The sequence below is a fragment of the Anolis carolinensis genome, chromosome 2 (genome assembly GCF_035594765.1).
Source record: "Anolis carolinensis isolate JA03-04 chromosome 2, rAnoCar3.1.pri, whole genome shotgun sequence".
In the NCBI taxonomy this organism is placed as follows: Eukaryota; Metazoa; Chordata; class Lepidosauria; order Squamata; family Dactyloidae; genus Anolis; species Anolis carolinensis.
This window is the reverse complement of record NC_085842.1, coordinates 139044450-139065046: the sequence shown is the minus strand read 5'-3', so window position 1 is coordinate 139065046 and position 20597 is coordinate 139044450. Positions and strand designations below refer to the sequence as shown.

Sequence of the window (20597 nt, the reverse complement as noted above, 5' to 3'; positions counted from 1 at the left end):
GGACAAAATGTTCATTAACTTATTATTGTTATGTTTGGGACATAAAATCATTTCTGCAAAATGTAACCATCTCAATTGCTGTTTCGCTGGCTCTTCATGAAAGATTGCTAGGCTGATTTTTAAGAGGCAAGCTCCTTCCTATTGATTTAGGAGGGCCACCAGCCCAATGGCTTGATCAAAATAGAGAGGGCAAGTCAACTCTCAGTTGCTGCTCATTCCTCAGTTGCCCACCTCCTCCTGGCATCACTAGGATCACAAATTGGCTGTGGTTATGAGAGGCCCCTTGGTAGTGAGAGATCTGCAGCTGCTGTCTTGTGGCATCTCTATTTGTGTTGTCACTTCCCCCCGTGCTTCAAATTCTTTTACCATTAATATTTGGGGTGTTTTTACTAGTTCATTCTGCTCCCTCTTGCCTGCCAGCAACTGGGTGGCATAGCACACCTACTGTTTGTTTTGGCAGCTTCCTTCCCATCCTTCTATCCTGCCAAGAGCTGGCCTGTGAGTCTGACAAGGAAGTTAAGCTGGGTGGAAAACTTTCTGTGTGCCCCCCAGACATGTAGCTATGGAAGAGGAGATTTTGTGTGTTGGAATGGAGCTGGCAGGGCCAGAAGTAAAACAAACACAACAGTGGAGAGGTGGAGGTGGATGACTTGCGGCCTCATCGCTCTGTTTTCCATTCTCACATCCACCAGCAAAGCTGTTTCCAAATTACAATGATGGTTGCTTGGCAGCTAGTAGCCATGCATCTCTGATCCCTTGTTCCCTTGCCCCTTCCTATCTTCTTCATTCACCTCCCCTTTGTGCTTCCAGGCCCTGCTCTCAGAATGGGAAGAAGGGGCATCTGGCCACTCCACAAAAAGTACATCTGGTAGATTCCTGCCTGTAATTTTCCTTCTTCAGTGGAATATTTATTACTTGGGGGAAGATCTCATCTGGATAGTGAATATATGTCACACAACAAGTGTTCGGGAAATTAATGAGAATCATGGAAATACTTTCTAATTTACTTTTGTTAAAACAACAACAACAAATACAGAATATTTTGCTGTGAAATATATATATATTTCAATGAAGGGGAGCAGAAACAGGCTTTTGGATGTAGGTTGAACTCTTGCCTGGAAAGCTAGGGTACAACCTGAAGGGCTGTAGTTACAGGACAGATAAACAACCAAGGTCCCTTCTGCCATATAAAATCCAGATTACCTGTTTTGAACTGAATTATATGGCAGTGTAGACTCATATAACCCAGTTCAAAGCAGATAAAGCAGATTATTTGATTTGATAATCAGGATTATATGGCAGTGTAGAAGGGGCCTCCGACCCAGAAAACCAAACCTGCAATCTGTGGAAGTGATTAGTAAATGTATGGAGTCATTAATATTCCAGATGAGGGCCATCAAAGTGGGCACAATACAGCCCAAGCAAGACACATGGTAATCGACTTGATATGCAGTGGTGTGCAGGGCCGTAGTGTAGCGGAACCTTTGTGCTACGGTCCTTGCGAGCGCAGTGGGAGGAATTGAAGACGGACAACTGGAGTCTTTCCAAGAAAAACAGTTTATTGGCAAGCGGCCGCTGGGGTTCCCCCTAGCACAACACGGTGCTTCCCAAGGGAGAACCCCCAGCGGTGGGCTGAGTAAATATTTATACAAATTACAGGGTTCGGGTTATGCCCGCCCACAAGCAAATTCATTGGCTTAGAGTTGTGACGCGGCTCGACTTGCATCCAATCAGCGCCGACCAGCGGCCCGGGCGCACTCTTTCTGTGTCGTGTTCACAATCACTCAGAGCACCTGCGTGCGCATGCGCAGTTTGTCTATTCTTAGATTTCATTTCTTCAGAAACACGTGATTTCCCAGAAATCACATGTTTCTGTGAGCTTATGCACCCGGCTCGCTAGCCGTCGCCATCTCTGCCCATATATGGCATTTCCTGGGGTTCTTTAACCTCCCGCCTCAGTAGCCAGAAAAAAAAGTTGGGGAGGGTTTTGAAAATGGGGGGGGGGGTTTGAACCTCTAAACCCCCCCCCCCCAGCTACAGACCAGTTAATATCTGCTTGAGATAGTGCCTGGAGGGACTCTTAATTTTTTGCGTCTCATAGACTTAGCATGGGGATTTGGTTAACCAGTTAAAATTCATGAATAAACCAGGTTTTTTTAAAACTGAAAAAAATGGGGGGGGGGGAGGTTGAACCCCTAACCACGCCCCCCCCCCCCCCCGGGCTACAGGCCTGGTGGTGTGGCCAACCTTCCTTGAGTGTGGTTGCATTGTCCTAATGGTCTAGATTCCAGGTTGCATGGGGCCTCTTCTTACTGAAATCACATGTGGCTTCAATGGCATGAGGCATATTTTGCCAGTCCAGGTCCAATCTCCCTTTTGAATCAGAGAAAGATATACCAGCTATAGTTTTCTAAGTGTTGATCATTTTTCATTATATTGCTGCAATATAGTGGAAGGTCAGGACCCTTCTATGCTGCCATATAATCCAGAATATCAAGGCAGATAATCGAGTTCAAAGCAGATAGTGCGGATTATCTGAGGGACCTTCCACACAGCCATATAACCCAGAATATCAAGGCAGATACTCCACAATATCTGCTTTTGAACTGGGTTATCTGAGTCCACACTGCCATATAATCCAGCTCAATGTAGATTTTATACAGCTGTGTGGAAGGGGCCTGAATCTACACAGCCAGATTATCCAGTTCAAAGCAGATAATCTGGATTTTATACAGTTGTGTAGAATGGGCCTCAGTTGCCTCTGAAAGCTAAACTTAATGCACGTAGTTCTCTAGCTACAAAATGTTCTTCAGTCTCCCATGAAAGCTTGATTTTATAGGCTATAATTCATTGTGTAATATAGTGGAAAAACTGCTGCTGCAAATGCTTATTACTAAACCAGGTGTGAAACAACTTGCTATCAAGAAACTAAAATATTGTTCTCTCTTTCTCTCTCACTTTCTGTCTCTCTCCATGTTATCTGATTTGAACTGGAAAATCTACACTGCCATATAATCCAGTTCGAAGCAGATAATGTGGACTTTATACAGTTGTGTAAAAGGGTACTATGTGTGTGTTTCTCATGCTCTGGCTTTAGAGTTCCTTGAACCATATCATGTAGGTCAATATAGATCTACCTGATCTTTCTGTTCCAAAGATCATAGAAACATTGTTCTACCAGTTTTCCAATGAAATTGTTAACAATAAGGAAATGCTGTTGTTTGAATTGCCTAGTACAGCTACAGCACACAAGAAAGAGAATGTAAAGTGATTTTGCATGTTCTAAAAGCACCAGAACATGTCTGATCTTAGAAGTGGTAGGTAGAGGCAGCACTGCTTAGTACTTGGATGGGAGATCACCAATGAATGCCATATTTCCAAGGAAGAAACTTGGAAAACTAGCTCTAAGTATCCCTTGCCTAAGAAAACCCTATGGAATTCATGGGGCCATAGAAACATAAATTGTCAGGTGACTTGAAGGCATACAGACTTGTGGCTAGTATAGCTTGACTAGCTATAGCTGCCAACTGGTTTGACCAGTTCAAGAAAATGATCTCTAAACCCATTGTATCTTCAGTGTGATGGTTTGCCTGCATATGTATGCTGCTTGTTTTTGGTTGAACCAGTAAATAAATTGTTCCGATATAAATGCTCAGATAGATGTGACGAAAGAATCCCAAGTATAAACACTAACACCAGCTCCTACATTTGGCAGCAACCAGTTGCTGGGGCAGTTTTAAGAACAAGTCTAAACTCTTTCTAGGAGCCTTTGGAAGAACTAGATTGCAGAAGACACTTGCTCCAAATTCTTTGAAACTTTGCTAGGTTGACACAGTGCTAAATGGAAAATGAATTTGGCATTTATTAAATGTATATATTAGTAGAAAAAGCTTGCAAAAATACAGCATACTATGGAAAATTGCTTGCAAAATATGTTTGAATATTAGGCAATGTTCTGTAGATAATGTTACACAGTTTAACACATGTGTGTTGGCAAACTAATGGAGCAATAAAGCAAAACAAACCTGGAAAAATGAGAGAAATTGCCAGCAAGAGATTCCTCTATTCAAGGGCACTTGCCTTTGCTTCTGATCTCTCTGATGCACATGTGTCAAACACAAGGCCTGTAGGCCAAATCCATCCTGCCATGTTATGTCATGTCATGTCATGTCATGTCATGTCATGTCATGTCATGTCATGTCATGTCATGTCATGTGGCTTTCCAGATGCTGGACTACAACTCCTGTCTTCCTTATCATTAGGCATCATGACTAGAACTGAAGGGATATAACATCTGGAAGGATGCAGTTTGTCCTGTTTAGTCAGGATAGTGGGGTTTGGATTTAGATATAAGGCTTGTGGATATGAGTCTCTTAACAGCCATTGAAGCCCAGTGGATGGCATTTGCTCCTCATTCTCGCTTTTGCATCCTGAAATGTTGCTGTGTATGGAATGTATTGTTTCCCAACCCAATCATGACATTTCCAGAGCTCCTCATGTGGTCAAATAGAGATCAGTTAAGCTGCCATGGATGCTCTGAACCACTTCACCTGTTCTCTGTTCTTCCCCTTCTTGACACCAGTACCTTTGATATTTACACAACAGAAAGAAGTTAAATGTATGCAGGCTTTCCTATTACTGCATCTCATTTTATGAAAATATGTTTTACTGGTTAAATTTCTGTGTACTGGGCACCTGTGAAAAGCACATGAAAACCAAGCTGCTGTCCCAATTATAGCGAAATGTGTTTTTCTTTTGAAACCTGTCAATTCTCACTTGGCTATGTAAGCGTACTGGGTGACCTTGGGTGAGCTGCATATTCTCAGCCCCAGAAAAACCCACAATAGGATCGTTTCAAGGTCACTATAAATTGGAAATGACTTGAAGACACAAAACAACAATATGTCCAGATTATAGTGAAAGGTGTATTTGTCTGGAAAGCTGTGAACTGGGGAAGCAAAACCAGAAAGAACAAGGAAGCTGTAGGAGAGGAGGAAATTGTATTGACTGTTGTGTTTTGTGAATTTTTTTTCAGGAAGGTCAGAGATGTTTTGGTAGAACTAAAAATGTGGGAGCAACTGCCACCCTTTGCTTACCTAAATTCTGGTTTGATTCCTGCCATTTATTTTAATCCCTTTTCTTTAATGAACTGTGAACCCCCTCCCCCACCCCAAAATGATCTTACTTTAAACTCACAAAAATGGTTTTAAAAAGATTTTCCTGTTTGTTGCCTGTGGGATATATTCTATATTAAACATGAATTTGCCTTCTCCAGCTAAAGGGCCGAGCCTCTTGGCAATTCTGACATCTAGGCAGAAAAGAAGGAAAAGAATATATATTATGTAGCCATTATGCCTTAAAAACTCTTTTGGTATTTTTAGAGTTGTATTTTTTTTCATCTGGCCGCAGGCAGAGAAGAAGTATGGCAGACCACTGGCCTAGATTAGTGCTAATAAGAATGAAACCATGGTGATTAGGTGTAATTCCTCGGTGTAGAATTCCTGCTCTTTAGTTCTCTCTCTCACTTTTCCTCCCTCCCCTTCTTTGTATGTGTGTGTGAAAGACAAAAAGGAAGAGAGACTGGGAAAAGACAAGTATTTGGAAAGTTCTATAAAGGGAAAAATCTTGAGTTTTCAGATAAGGGCTATTCAAAACAGATTTTAAACCACTGTAAATGCTGGGGCCAGTGTGGTGTAGTGGTTTGAGCACTAGACTCTGACTCTGGGGACCAGGCATCATTTCTTTGCTCAGCCATGGACAAATCACACAATCTCAGCTTTAGAAAACGCTGTGATAGGTTCACTTTAGAGTTGTCCTAAGATGAAAGTGACTCAAAATTATACAACAACAAAATGCCAGAACCTTCAAAATTCTGTAACATGGATCTGATACATGGAAAGAGGAGAAAAAAGATCCACCTGGACCAAGCTCTGTTTAAGCTTGCTTTTAATAACTGGTGCTGATGAGTAGGGTACAACATGAGAGAATGTGTCCTGGATGATTCTACACAGGATGACAGCATTCATAGTCCATGTTTTCTTTGGCTGCGCAGAAGAAGGAATTTCAGTAGGTACAGTTTTCTTGAATGACTGGCTGCATTTGCTGAAATTCTCTTTTTGACAGAGTTGTAAAAGTTAGAGTAGCCTTTGTGGGTTCTCCCAGATTGGTGAATGGTACATAGACATGACAAGCACATGCAACAACTCATTGAGATCTATCCTCTTGCATCTACCCATCAACTTACCAGGGGACAGGATCCTGGGGAATAGGGGTTTAGATGATGGCAAAGAGCTTGCATGGAGTGTGCCTTTCAGCCTTGTGGACTGCAAGCTGAACTTTGTCATTGTGCCTATCTGGACATTTTTACCCCCATTGGCTTTGGAGGATAATGGAGGAGGGCTGGAAGAAGAGACTTCTGGTCTCAGGTTGCATTGCCATATGAGCAGTAAAATGCAATGAAGTATCTGTGTGCGACTGCCTACAACATGCATGCATGTATAGGCCTGAGACATTGAATGAATGCTATAGATCAGTGGTTGTTGGCCTGTGGGTTCCCAGATGTTTTGGCCTTCAACTCCCAGAAATCCTAACAGATGGTAATCTAGCTGGGATTTATGGGAGTTGTGGGTCAGGAAACCTGGGGACCCATGGGTTGAGAACCACTGCTATAGATAGTGGTCTACTAGCATATAAGTGTTGACATATCACAACTGGGGTCTACCTTCCTGAACAGAAACATGCAATTATGGATAAGAATGGGGCACAACTATGATATTCTGTTGCACTTGTCTTGCCTAGCACTTTATAGTTGGTCTTGTCCACTCTGAAGCTCTGGTTATTATATCTGACCCCGCTGATGGAGCATTTTGTTTTTTAATTTTTGTGGTTGTTTTGAATTGTATGTTTCTGTTTCATGTTTATTATTCTTTATTATGTTTAATTTGTTGTATGGTTTCTTTTGCTTTGTTGGAAACCACCCTGAGTCCTCTCGAGGAGATAAGGCGGTATATAAATAAATAAATTATTTATCATCATTATTATTAATTTTTACAACAGGCAAGGTAAAAAGCAGCTGCCCACAGAATCCCTCCATGAAAGTGAACAACAACAACAACAAAAAACAGAGAACAGGGAAGCTGTCATGTGCCTACCAAAAGCCCACCCCACCAGCTACCCAAAGTAAGTTTAAAAATAATAGTTAGCAGTTAGCTACCAGCTTTATATATAATACTTTAAAGACTTAGCGTGATAGTGGTGTGAGTGTTGTATTAAGCAAGAGTTAAGCTTAGACATCAATGACTTATCTGAATAAAAAGGGCACATGACCATTCAGTAGCATGGTGAACCCAACTGCAAGAATTTGAGCATCTGTAACCATGTAGTAGTGAGAAAAAAATCTGTCCAGATTGAAGGAAATTAGTACTTAACTTTAACTAATGTTCCCTGTAGCCTGAATCATTAAAAATAAAAGTAAAAAAATATAATAAAGCATTGCTCTCTTTACAATCCTGACTTCACCATATAATTGTTATAGCCAGCAAATAAACATGCATAAATGAACCAAATTTCTCCATAGATTGCTTAAAAACAACATGAAAACCAATCAAGCATTATTTCTAGTGCTACACAGCAGTAGCGGTTGGCTATCTTTTAGCCTCAGCAATGCTTCCTTAATAAGGTGTGTGCGTAAGGAGGAAGTAGGATCTGGAATATTTCTGACCATTTACTATTTCTTTATTTTCTTTCCCTTCTCCCCACTTTTAAAAATTATGTATGCATAACTACTTAGTACTTAATGATGTCTGCATAACTAAATAGTATCTCCTGGTCCAGTCTCCAGACTGGGTGACGGTCATTCAACTGGCAATTGAGACACAGGAAGATAACATTTCTCTGCCCCCCCCCCCCCCCCACACACACACACACTACCCAGAGAGGCTGCAAGGAGAAATTGCAACAAGGGTGATGCTTCTGATTGGCAGAGCCTCACTCAATGCAGGGAGGGCAGGTGGAAACATCCTCCTGTGTCCCAATTTCCAGCTGGACAGATCTCCTTTTCCAGTTTGTACTCTGGCAACCCTAGCTCACTCTCAAGGCCAGGCCTCAATATCTAGGAACTGTGTGCAGAAACATGTGCCCCCCCCCCCCCTTACTCTCATACTGCTGGACCCATGGTAGCTTATAGCATTTAATGTTACAACAGACCCAAGCAATATCAAAACCTAAGCTTCCTAGAAATAAAACATTAAAGTTTGTACCATTGTGTACACAGTTTCAGATATCTATATGGCATGCCATTTGGCATTGTTGCACTTCTCTTGCAAGCAATGAATGGCTTGCTGTATATATACACGTAGCCTTTTACATTTCCAGGATGAATCTGAGCAAGTCTGTTTGCATAACTTGCAGGCTTGAGTAAGGCTTCCCTTTCTGTGTGCTTTCCAAGGGGCGGTGGAGGGAATCGCGGAGCTCTATTTACCATATACAGGCTGACAGGCCAAAATGTACTTTGAACTAGAGCCTGCTTGCCTCTGCCTGAACCTGACTCTGACCTGATCCACAGAGCGGAAGAGAGAGCAAGTGGTGTGTGGGACCCAGTGGGGTGGAAGTCAAAAAGACCTCCCCCTCTGCACACACAGGTTAAACCTGGAGGGGGATATGGGAAGCCCGGAAGAGTAGCAACATGTGTCAGGGCTAATTTGCTCAAAGAGGGGGAAAAGGTTAAAGCACTGCTGCAGCTGAGCTCTCCTCATAGCTGCCTTGCTTGTCTTTAGCCTAGTTGGAACAACCCACAACTGTATATCAAGATTAGAAAAGGTGTGTTCTAATTAATGGGAGTGCTGTGGACTCCCTCTCCGGTTCAACGGTGTCTGTGAGTACATGCAACGTGTGTAGGAGGAGTGCGCGTTCCCTGCGGAGCTCTGCCTGCTGGAACAAAAGGATTATTAAAACAGTTGCCCTGGGGATTATTTGCCAGAATAGTTTGGAGAAACTTTGACTCTCTTCCTATGTAACAGCTGGGTGAAGGGCAGCATGAAAAAGACATCGTACACAGGTGAGTGGAGTTTGTTCAGGGGCTTTGAATCCATCTGTTGGGCTCTGTATAGATAAACGAAGAGAAAGTCTGCCTTGTTCCTTTTGCTTTACCTGCTGTGTAATTTGTAAAGTTCAAAGTTGTTTGCTGTAGATGAATAACAGTTGACAAAAAGGGGCTTCTGTGAAATAAGCATACATAGCCTAAAAACTCTAACACCTCTCTCCCCCTCCTTCCCCCCCTCTCTCCTGCAGTTGGAGCTTTCCAGAATTTATTCTGGATGTATAATTTGGATGTGTTGGAGTTGTTTTTTTCCACCCCGTTTTACTTCCATTTAATCCAAAACAGGTACGGGATAGTTTAGGGTTCAACACATATGGTGAAAAATGTGTAAGTGAAGGGAAAGATGGTGATGGCACAAGTCCCACATACTGAACTCTGGAAGGCCTATACTGTCTTCCTGTGGTTTTTAAGGTCTGCTTGTTGCATTGCAGTTAAACAAGCACACAGATTTAGCCTTTGCTTATTTCTATGGATACATTTACAGTGCATTTTGACACCATTTTAGTTGCTTTAATTCATTGCTATAGAATCCTGGGATATAGCATTTGGTGGGCTACCAGCCCTTTGGCAGAAAAAGCTAAAGATCTTGTAAAACTACAACCCCAGGATTTGATAGTATTGAGCCATGACAGTTAAAATGGTGTCAAACTGCATCAACTGTACAGTGTAGATGCATGCTTGACATCTAAGTGGTTTAGGTATGCACTTCTTGCAACATGCACATTATAGGAGAGTTCATTGTGGCTGTGAAATCCAATGCTGTGAAAAGAAGACCTAACATTTCATCAGAAAATTTCCACTCATTTGTAGCTTGTTTTGTACAGCCTTGGGGGCTGGGAACGTGTCACAGGTACTCCTAGATATTACTAATATGAGATTGTAAGGACAGAAACCTAAGTTAATTTAATGGACTGTATGAAATACTAAAAAGCTGACTGCCTTGATTTACAGACACGTTTGCTTAGAACCTCAGATTTTGAGAGGCTTCAAAGTGTGTCAGGAATAGAAAAATCCCCCCTCATCCAAAGAAAAGTAATGCTTGACACAGTTTAGGAATGTCTTGATTGAACTCTGTGAAGGAGATCACTGGCCTGAATGTTAGGTAAAGGTAAAGGTTTTCCCCTGACACGAAATATAGTTGTGTCTGAATCTGTGGTGCTCATCTCCATTTCTAAGCCGAAGAGCCGGTGTTTTTCCGTAGGCACCTCCAAGGTTATGTGGCCGGCATGACTGCATGGAGCACCGTTACTTTCCCGCCTGAACGGTACCTATTGATCTACTCACATTTGCATGTTTTCTAACTGATAGGTTGGCAGAAGGGCCTGAATGTTAGATAATGTATATTTGAAGACACTGGAAAAAATCACAAATCAGACTTGAAGCTAGCAAGAAAAGAATATGTATGAAAATATATATGAACAGTGACTCTGCTACTCTATTATTCTGTTACAATTTGGACTTTTGTCAATAATTTAGCAGACTGAAATTTCAGATTAAGCAGAAGAATCCATTTGATCAGGATCTAGATGTCATGGATAGAATAGTCCTATGCCATTCCTGTGCCATCAGCTGTGTGCAAATTCACAGCACTTTCCTATTTAAGAGAATCATACAGAACGGAGCTGCAGATTTCTGCAAATGCAATATAGGATAGATAATTAGATTCATACTATATTCTATATGAGCAGTATTACTTTATGACATACTCTTTTCACAGATTGATTTAGAATGATTTGGGACTTGTATCATTTTTATATTTCATTAACAATTTCAGTCAAAGAATTCAATTCCCTGGGTTTTGCATGAGTTCCTAAATTAGAGATGATAGAATTTTCTTACTTAAGGAGTAGCCACTGTAAGTCCTAACTGCTGGCAGCTTTTACATTTTTGTGACTTGCAATGAAAATATTAAAGGTCAACTTAAACCAACGTTCACATCTAAAGCATGTGAGAGGATTATGGGACTGTACTGTACAGTTCCCAGCACCACCATCTGTGTATACTGTCCGTAGCTCCTGCCCTCTATAAGCTTGATGGCCTTCATCTGTGTGCATATCATGTGTGTGTGTGTGTGTGTGTACAGTACCTTCACATAGCCAATGTCATCAATGAATAAGGATAGTATTTGAGTTGGTAGTAAAGATGGGTCCCTTTTCTCCAATTCTCAGTTCTCAAGGCAGCGATAAAAATATAGTACATATAGGGCATGTACATACAATATTTCCCTCATCAATTACACTTGTTTTTATCTGAATGGCAGACTCCATGCAACTGTGGTTGATGCTTATCAGTCTTGTTGATATCATGAACTACTATCTCTTATAACAGCACAAGAGAGTTGTTCCTAGGTCCTAGTTTCTCAGGACCTGGGATAGTCTTGCTCTGGTAAACCTAATTCTTTCAGAACATAATGGTTCTTTTTGAGTGATTTGTGTCAGAGGGAGATGACAAATAAAAAGATACTTCTCAGATTACATTTTTGCCATACATTATGTGACCTACCAACATGTACTTTGTATTATTTAAGTGGGAAAAATAGTGTAGGAACCACTATACTATATTACAGTGATTGCAACAGAAGCTGTAGTTTGTTTCAAACTATGTTGTAAACTGACTTGTATTTCATGTTGAGGGAGAGGTAGGATATACATGAATCAGATTATGGTTAAGGTGGCTGATATCCATGATATGGCTCCTTCCAGTGTCAGCAATTTTGGCATATTTATTGAAGTATTATGCCAGAATGGTTGATACTTTGGTGAGAAGTTGCACCCTGATATAAACACTTATGGCAGAGACATGACCTATACTATATTCTCTCTTCTGCATGTCTTCCTCCAACCAGGTTAATAGATTGTCTAGGAGATGACTAGCATACAGTTTGCTGATGATGCTTAGAAGGCTAATTGGTCTGTAGTTGGCAGGATCTGATCTATTGCCTTTTTAAAAAAATAAATGGGGATAATTATTGGAAGCCCCCAGTCAGATGGTATACAAGCAGACTGGTCAATGCATGTGAACAGAACTGCTAAGACTGGTATCCACCACTCAGAGTTTGATTTCAGCAGTTCAGGGGGCACATGATCACTTCCTGGGGCTTTGCCTGGTTTAAGTTCAGAAATGAGTCTGCCAATTTCAGATGTTGAAACAGGGGGCCAGTTTGGTAGACCATTGAGATCTTGTGGTGTTTAGTAAATCTCCAGCTTGCTTCTCTCCACCCATACTGCTGAAGAATTTTGTCCCATGATTTCACAGGGATGTGGAAGTCTAATCCAAAAGGGTTGCTTTGCCAGCCCGCAGACACTATCTTCCAAAAAGCAACTGTGTCATGTGTTTGTGAAGCATCGATTAGTTTCTGCCAGTTTGTCTGTTTCTTTTTTTCCTTAGTTAAGTTTTTGTATTTCTTCTTCAATAGAAGCCATTCTGCAGGTAGTGATGCCAAGTTTGACTTCCTGTACCCTTTGTACTTTTCGAGGAGCAACTTCTTCATTTCTAGACACTCTTGGTCAAGGTTTGGATATAAAATGGCAAGAGTGTTTTTTAGTGTGGTTATTGCATTGAGGCATTTTTGCAGTTGTCTAATGAGGTCCTGATATGAGCACAGTACATCTTCTGGTGTTTTTGCAGATAGGAGGGCATCTCTTAATTTGAGAGTACTTTCTGAATGTAGAGCAGCAATTGAGGTTTGCTCCAGATTGATGGTCCATTTGATGGGGGGGAATCTTAAATCAGCCTCAGGTCTGATTCCAGGTTCAGACTTTGCAAGTAAGCCCCATGACACAAGATTTAGGACTTTCAGTTCATACCACCACTTTGAAGCTTGTGAGTAGATTTAGCAAATTATGTGATACTATTAAGTAGTTGATTGTTGATGCCCCCATGCCAGATGTAAAGGTGAATTCGCCATATTTGTCTCCTTCCACTTCCCCATTCAAGATCACTAATTTATACTGAAATGGATCAATAAAAAGAGCTATAATCAGAGTCATGTAAGTATTTTGAAGAGGGGGAGGTGAAAGTTAGGATAGTCCACACCCAGCATATTTTCCATATCTCACATATTGTTGTGAAAGCTGGACGATGAAGAAAGCTGTCAGGAAGAAAATTCATTTGAAGTGTTGTGCTGGAGAAAAGTTTGGAATATATTGCAGATTACTAAAAAGACAAATAAATGGGTTCTAGAGCAAATGAACTCTTCCCTAGTAGCCAAAATGACTACACTGAGAATGTCGTACTTCGACTACGTCATGAGAAAACATGACAAAGTAGGGAAAAAAAACAATGCATGTTAAGGTAGAAGGAAGTAGTAATAGAGGAAGACCCCATTCCAGGTATTTGGACTAAGCTATGGTTGATCTGAGTCTGCAAGACTTGGATAGAATCCTAGAGCTGGAAGAGATTTTGTGGGCTATCCAGTCCAACCCCCTGCCAAGAAGCAGGAAAAGCGCATTCAAAGCACTCCCAATAGATGGAAATCCAGCCTCTGCTGATGATTGGGTGATTTAGAGGTCTCTCATTCATGGGGTCACCATATGCCAATGTTAATTTGACAGCAATTAACAACAAGGTAAATTAGTAAAGTGATACCCCATCTCTGGATTTTGGCAACTATGACTGGATTAGTAAAATGCCATTTTTATTTTTCCACAGTGACCCAGAATGATCTAGTTGTGACACCGAAAGGATTGTGGTAGAATATAAGATGGCAATTTGCTATCCTAGCCTCTAGCTGTAAGGGAAATACTTCTCCAAACCCCACCCCTGCTGGTTACTTTGTGGGTTTTTCAACTGCACATTTGCTTCCTGAAGCAAGTTGGCATGAAAATAAAGGGCAACTGGGATTCATTTATACACATTTCCATGTAAGTACAATTAGGTTAGTCCTTTCACTGGAGATGTCTGAGAGCAGTCTAGTTGCCAGAATGGCCCATGAAGTAACAGACTGAGCTACTGATCTCCAAGCAGGTGATTTCTTCATTTCATATACTTAGCAATAAAACTGAACCAAAATGTAATGCAATGCTTTGACTTCATACAGGATATATAAACCAGCAAGGTACCTACAGAATTCCACACTGCTCAGCAAAATAAAATAAAATAACATAAAATAAACCCTAATGTTTTTCTTCTGCAGTGTGAAAAAGGGCCCAGCCTATCTCTGCTAGCTACTGAACTGTGTGTGACCCTGTGAAATTTCCTAAACAGGAATCACACATGGCTACAGCAAACAAGAATTGTGTGAAGACCTAGGTGGTTACTAAGAGCAACACCAATATATCCACTCAGTTGGTAGCCAAGCTCCTCTTTTTTGGCTATTATGACACTATGCCCATTGAATCAGTATTCTGCTCTCTTCCCCCCCTATTTATTAGCACATAGGGAATTTTATTCTAGTGGTTTAGAAGCCTACAGTAAGTTCCATTATTTATCAGAGTGACATAAATAGAAGGTGATGTAGGCAGTATATCACCATATTTTTTCTTCTTCAGAGCATCATTGGAAGCTCGTGGGCCTCTTTGGTTACTGAAAGAGAGCACAGTGTAATGCAGCCTCAGATTTATTGCACATTTTGGCACACAGAATACTATGATCTCACAACTGTTTTTAAAGCCAGAAACGACAGTAATTGTGCACAGAAACGCAAAGTTTATGAAGCTGCAGAGCCAGTGGGGGCAGGCTGGTCTTAGAATGTGTGTGTGTGCACCTCCAAGTTGCTTGTCGACTTATGGAGACCCCATAAATTTTATAGGTTTTCTTAGGCAAAGAATGCCCAAAGGCAGTTTTGCCATTTCCATTTTTTGAAATATAGCCCATAGCATCTGGTATTCATGATGGTCTACCATACAAGCACTAACCAGGGCTGACCTTGTTTGGCTTCCAAGAGCAGACGGGATCTGGTGCCTTTAAGGTATTTGGCCATTCTCAGAATACTTGACTGTATTTCCCAAACTTTTGGAAGCAGGGGCACTCTTTCTTTTGGATTTAAAATCAGAAACAGTATGCTACATGTACTCCTGGGAGGATTTATCCCAAAGTGATTTGGAGCTCCAGACAGGATTTCTTTGATTCTGCAGCACAGAGTGGCCACTTGCACATCTACAAAAAAGAGGAAAATTTAGGATAATCCACTTTAATCTGTATGAAATTTATGATAAATCTACACTGTAGAGTTAATGCAGTTGGGTACCACTTTAAGTGTCATGGTTCATTCTGTTGTTTAGTAGTATGGTGTTGATGAAAAATGTCAAGAGCTCTAGTGCCCTTTCATACTACAGCATCTTTGCACTATGTTCCAGTTTTCACTTTCTTGACTGCATTCCATTTTTCACAGATGTGTAATTCTAGTGGTACCTTAACAACCCTCAAGGCGTTGGAACTTAAGAGCACCTCATTATTTTAAACATAACTTTGCACAGCCTAGCACATACAAATAACAGAATAGTTGTTCACAGAAAGTGGAAAGGATAATTTCCATTATTTTGATTCTAATCATCAGTAGTAATTACAAGTCTGAATCATGGCAGAGTGTCTCATCTTGTATAGGATAGACATAATTATGACTCAGTAGTCAGTAGTTAAATCACTGCCAACTCTTCCTGGAAAACTCCTCCCATTCATTAATACCTACCCAATTTTTCCAGGTGAGAAAATTAACACTGAATGTGTATTTGGGCTAATTTATGTTTGTGTTTTGGGAATCGACACATGGTGCCAACTCTTCAGAGATGTATTTAAAATTACACCTTAGGGAAATATCTTCCAGTGCTTTGAAATATAAAACACATAGTTGCTCTATGAACCTGCCTGAGTCTTATGATCTTTGAAGGAGGGCTTTCCCTAAGTCCTACCACTGTTATAGGTGAGGACACAGGAGAGGACCTTCTTGGTGTCTCCTCACAAGCTGTGGACTTCCCTTCCCGGGGAGGTTAGGCTGACCTCCATTCTGTTCTTCTTTAGCAAGCAGGTAAACACTTGTTCATTTAAATGTCAGTTTAGTGATTAATCTGAGAGCTTGTTTAATTTCGTTCTAGTTTTAGAATTGTTGCAAACTGCTTTGAGGTATAGAATGAATAATCAAGTTATTAAACTTTGCCTCTTACATTGGATATCATAAGGCAAGTGTGATGTAAGGAGAGCAAGTTTCCTTTAAGCTTTCCTGCATGAGTTCTTTTGCAATTCAAAATCTTGATAGCTACCTTCCTGTTCTTTTTTGGCATATGTTCAATATGATCTCTGACTCCTTCTTAGCAGTTCTGTTACCTAATCATTGCCTGTTTCATGTGACTTTTGCTCCCTGGAACTGTTGAACTGTTGTTAAAGTGTTTTGTTCAGTACCATTCTTCCATTTTTTTTATTCAGAGTTATGTGTAGTCAATGTATTTATGTGACAATTAAAAATGAATTCAGTGGACAATTAGATTGCTAAAGACTTAAAATAAGAAGACTTTCTTCATGCATCAAGTCTGAAGGCTTTATGGTTCAGTGATAGAGAATATTTTAATGTATAGACAGTCTTAGGACCTTTCAATGAACATTTCAAATACTAAGACTACAGAAATCGCAACTTAACATTCTGGAAAGTCACTTCTATTTAGAGAAAGTCACATAGCCAGGGCAGTGGCTCAAGCATTTGACTGGAATTTGGGCATGTAACCTATCACTGTATGGTTCAGGCCAGCTTTTCTCTCTTAATTGCACCCACTACTTCTTAAAATGGGATCTTGACCTCAAATGTGGGGTCCCAAAAAATTGGCAACAGTAAAAAGTTTCTTAACGTTGTTGTTTTATATGTTTACATGAATCTATTGTACAGTGTTTACAGTGGACCCTGCAGAAGATGTGTCAGCTGCACATCATAAAAAGGAAAATCAAACTTTTTAGCAAGCTTTGTAATTGTGAATTTATCATCAGCAAATGTTTGGTTTTTATACCTATTTTATATACCCAGGGTCAGATAAAAATGTCTTGGGCAAAAACAGGTCATGAGTGGAAGAGTTTAAGAAGCCTTAGACTGTCTCATATGTTTGTTTTGAAGGTTTTGTGAAGCTGTATAAAGGTAAAAGTAAAGGTTTTCCCCTGACATTAAGTCTGGTTGTGTCTGACTCTGGGGGTTGGTGCTCATCTCCATTTCCAAGCTGAAGAGCCAGTGTTGTCCATAGATGCCTCCAAGGTCCTGTGGTTGGCATGACTGCATGGAGTGCTGTTACCTTCCCGCCAGAGTAGTACCTATTGATCTACTCACATTCTCATGTTTTTGAACTGCTAGGTTGGCAGAAGCTGGGACTAACAGCGGGAGCTCACCCTGCTCCCTGGATTTATATACTTAGATTTGATACACTGGATATAAACCACATGGGAATTGTGACAGGTGACATACCTATCACCACCTCCAAATGGCAGCTTAGACATTGGGCCCAGGCAGGGCCGTAGCCAGAAAAAAAATCTCGGGAGGGGTTTTGAAAATTTCAGGGGGTGGGGTTGAACCCCTAGCACCCCCCCCCCTTGCTACAAACCTGTCAGTATCTGCTTGAGATAGTGCCTGGAGGGACTCTTAATGTTTTGCATCTCATAGACTTAGCATGGGGATTTGGTTAACCAGTTAAAATTCATGAGTAAACCAGGTTTTTTTTATAACCTGAAAAATTTCAGGGGAGGGGGGGGGTTGAACCCGTAACCCCCCCCCCTCGATACAGGTGAACATGTGAACATGTAGGTCTCCCAGGAATACCCGTGAACATGTAGGTCTCCCAGGAAGGTCCACACCTTCCCAGGTATGGGACCTTCAACAATCCCGAGGGTTAATCCCCACAGCCATGCCACTTCTTCAGGCTGCAGTAGCTCAAGGGAGCAGGATGGCATTATCACCCTCTCCTCCCAGCCCACCCATTTCCCCAGTAAACCTACTGGATTTCTTTCCTCCCCTCACCAAAGCTCCTGTCATGTTATTTTGACATGACAAACTTGTTGCAAATGGAGACAGGCATGTTTGGGAACGAGGACTGGGAGCTGATGATAATATCTACCAGGTTGATATCGGATCAATTCTGGAGGGTGTCTATTTGCCACCCCACCAAAATTGTGGGGTTTTGGCAGACAGTCTGGCCTTCAACCCAACAAAAACCGACATTTACAATGCTGGTTTCTATCGGGTTTCTGGCCTGTGTGGAAGGGCCCATTAACAGGATAAATACTATTCTCCAGAACCCTAGATCAGCTATTTAACTAGGGAGATGTTACAAGCACCTCCTGAACCAACCACCCCTCAGTCTACTTTAATAGCCAGCAGTGGGATCTGCAGAAGGAGATATGTTCAGCTGGTGATCATGGTGCAGGAAAATTGATATTTCATCCACCCCTTCTGCCAGCAAATAAGATAGTGACAAGGACATGCAGCAGGGTTTCTACTTCTTATGGCATTGCCTTACTTGCTGTTGGGAAGGGGTGGAAATGCCATCCTCTGTGGACCCTGGTCATCCGCTGGGTGAATCATTTGATCTGGCAACTGGCTCTTAAGGTGGACTGGGATGACATTTACATAGATTAAAATAACTACAGGACAGTTACCAATCTATAACTCTAGATTACGAATCCATAATTTTCAGTACCGAATACCAGAAATAGTGTTCAACTATCATATTGTCTGATACTTCTTTTTTTGCAATATCTTCTCCACTGCTTTAGTTCTTTCATGAGTCAGCAGTGGTGGACAAAATGCATAGATGTAGCCGGTGCCAGGGCCAACCTCAGAAGAACTCCAGTTGTTGCTACTACGGTGATTGCTTCATAATTAATTCTTGTGTGACAATTGCTTCTGAAATGCAAGCAACATCTGTAACAACTGTTATTTTCTAGAAAAATTGCAAAATGTTTTTTTAGCTGGTGTTGCTCACTAAAATAGCTCATAGCAGCTGGACTTCCTGGCCACAACAGTTGCCCTTCAAGTTACAGTTAGCTGGTTTGGTACCACAGATGAAAATCTTGGTAAAGTGTCAACCCTAACTGACTCATCACCCTGGCAAGACATTTACAATTAAACAAGTCAGGATACTTCATTGATGCTTTTTATTAGTTCTAATAAAATATGTTTTCCAGGCTATATCATTATGTTAATTTAAAGTCTAGTCTAATAACACCCAACTTAGAAAACCGGTTTACTGCAGTTGAGTTTTTCTGTTTGGAATCCTGCACAGAGGTGCTATGGAAGTACTGAATGTATCTTAAACAAATAAAACTACACCAGCATATCACCAAGTAATCATGTTCTCCTAATCCATGGGCTATATGGAGAATAAAAGCAACCACTAAACCAATAAAGTATCATTAGCAAAGCCTTCAGGACATTGAATGAAGGTAAGTAATGCTGGCACCGAATAAGACCTGCAGTAATGAAGCAGGTCTTATTCGGGTCAGCATCAGGATGGAAGATCTCAAGGGGTCCAGACTGAGTACCATGATGAAAAAAAAGTGTATGTACTGACCCGGAGACTTTTCTGAGTATCTTACTCTCATAGAAGAAAAAGGGAACACGACAACAGACGTTTGCAAGATCCATTAGGTAACAGTCAGGTTTGTTTCCTAGATGGCAGTGCTAACATTCAATACATTAAAAATAGGTGTTGATCCTTCCCCAGGTCAGGAACTTCTGGGGTGGAGAATTTAAATTTATGGAATAATTGAATGGAAGAATTGGATTTCAGTTAGGCCCTTTCCACACAGCTGTATAAAATCCGCATTAAACTGGATTATATGGCAGTGTGGGCTCAGTAAACCCAGTTCAAAGCAGATATTTTGGATTATCTGCCTTGATTTTATGGGTTATATGGCTGTGTAAAAGGGCTCTTAGTAGATAAAAGTTGCCGCTGGGACTTACCATGGAAGCTAATCTTGTAGAAAGATATAATCTATTGAGAAGGACTTTTCAAATTAGTCTGACATCTAAACCACAAAATTATGTCGATCTGTGACCTCAGCTCTTGCTTTATTTTTTGCATCAACTTGTGGTGTACTACTTGCCAATTTTGCACTTCATGTAGCTTTCAGTTTGTTTCAGGTTATCTGCAAAGTACCTTAAAATCATAGATATGTAGAGGTTTATGGGGAGGGATGTGTGTATGCTTTTGTCTTCTTTTAATCTAGAAGCACCCACTAGCTTTGCATTTCTCACATTGAGCAAGCTAGCATAAATTCCTGTGGCCTAGTGTTGTAAATTGACATTGAATCACATGAAATCGAACAGCTTGAGTTTACAGCTGGTAGTGACCACATCGTATTAAAGGTCAGTTTTGTTCACTCTTTCCACGCATCACTTCTCTCTCCCCTTTAAACCCATCCTACAGCAAAAAAGTAGCCATTTTCTGCAGTGGAAAACACTATGCTTTTGTTCAAGTAATACCCTTTCTTGATTACTCAGTGGCATAGTTACATTTTCAAGCCAGTAAACAGAACCCACAGTGCCCAGTCATATTTGCCTGGAGACTTTAGGATTATGAAATTGAACCCA

General features: G+C 40.9%; 1 protein-coding gene across 1 annotated transcript in view; it reads left to right on the top strand.

Annotated features, from left to right (window-relative positions):
• Positions 1-8756: 8756 nt before the first annotated feature.
• Positions 8757-20597, top strand: part of septin9 (septin 9) — a 267624-nt gene continuing 255783 nt past the window's right edge. The window contains exon 1 of the mRNA XM_062970655.1: positions 8757-9055. Within this exon, the coding sequence (XP_062826725.1) occupies positions 9034-9055 (22 nt within the window). The 5' untranslated portion in view covers positions 8757-9033. The remainder of the gene's footprint in view (positions 9056-20597) is intronic.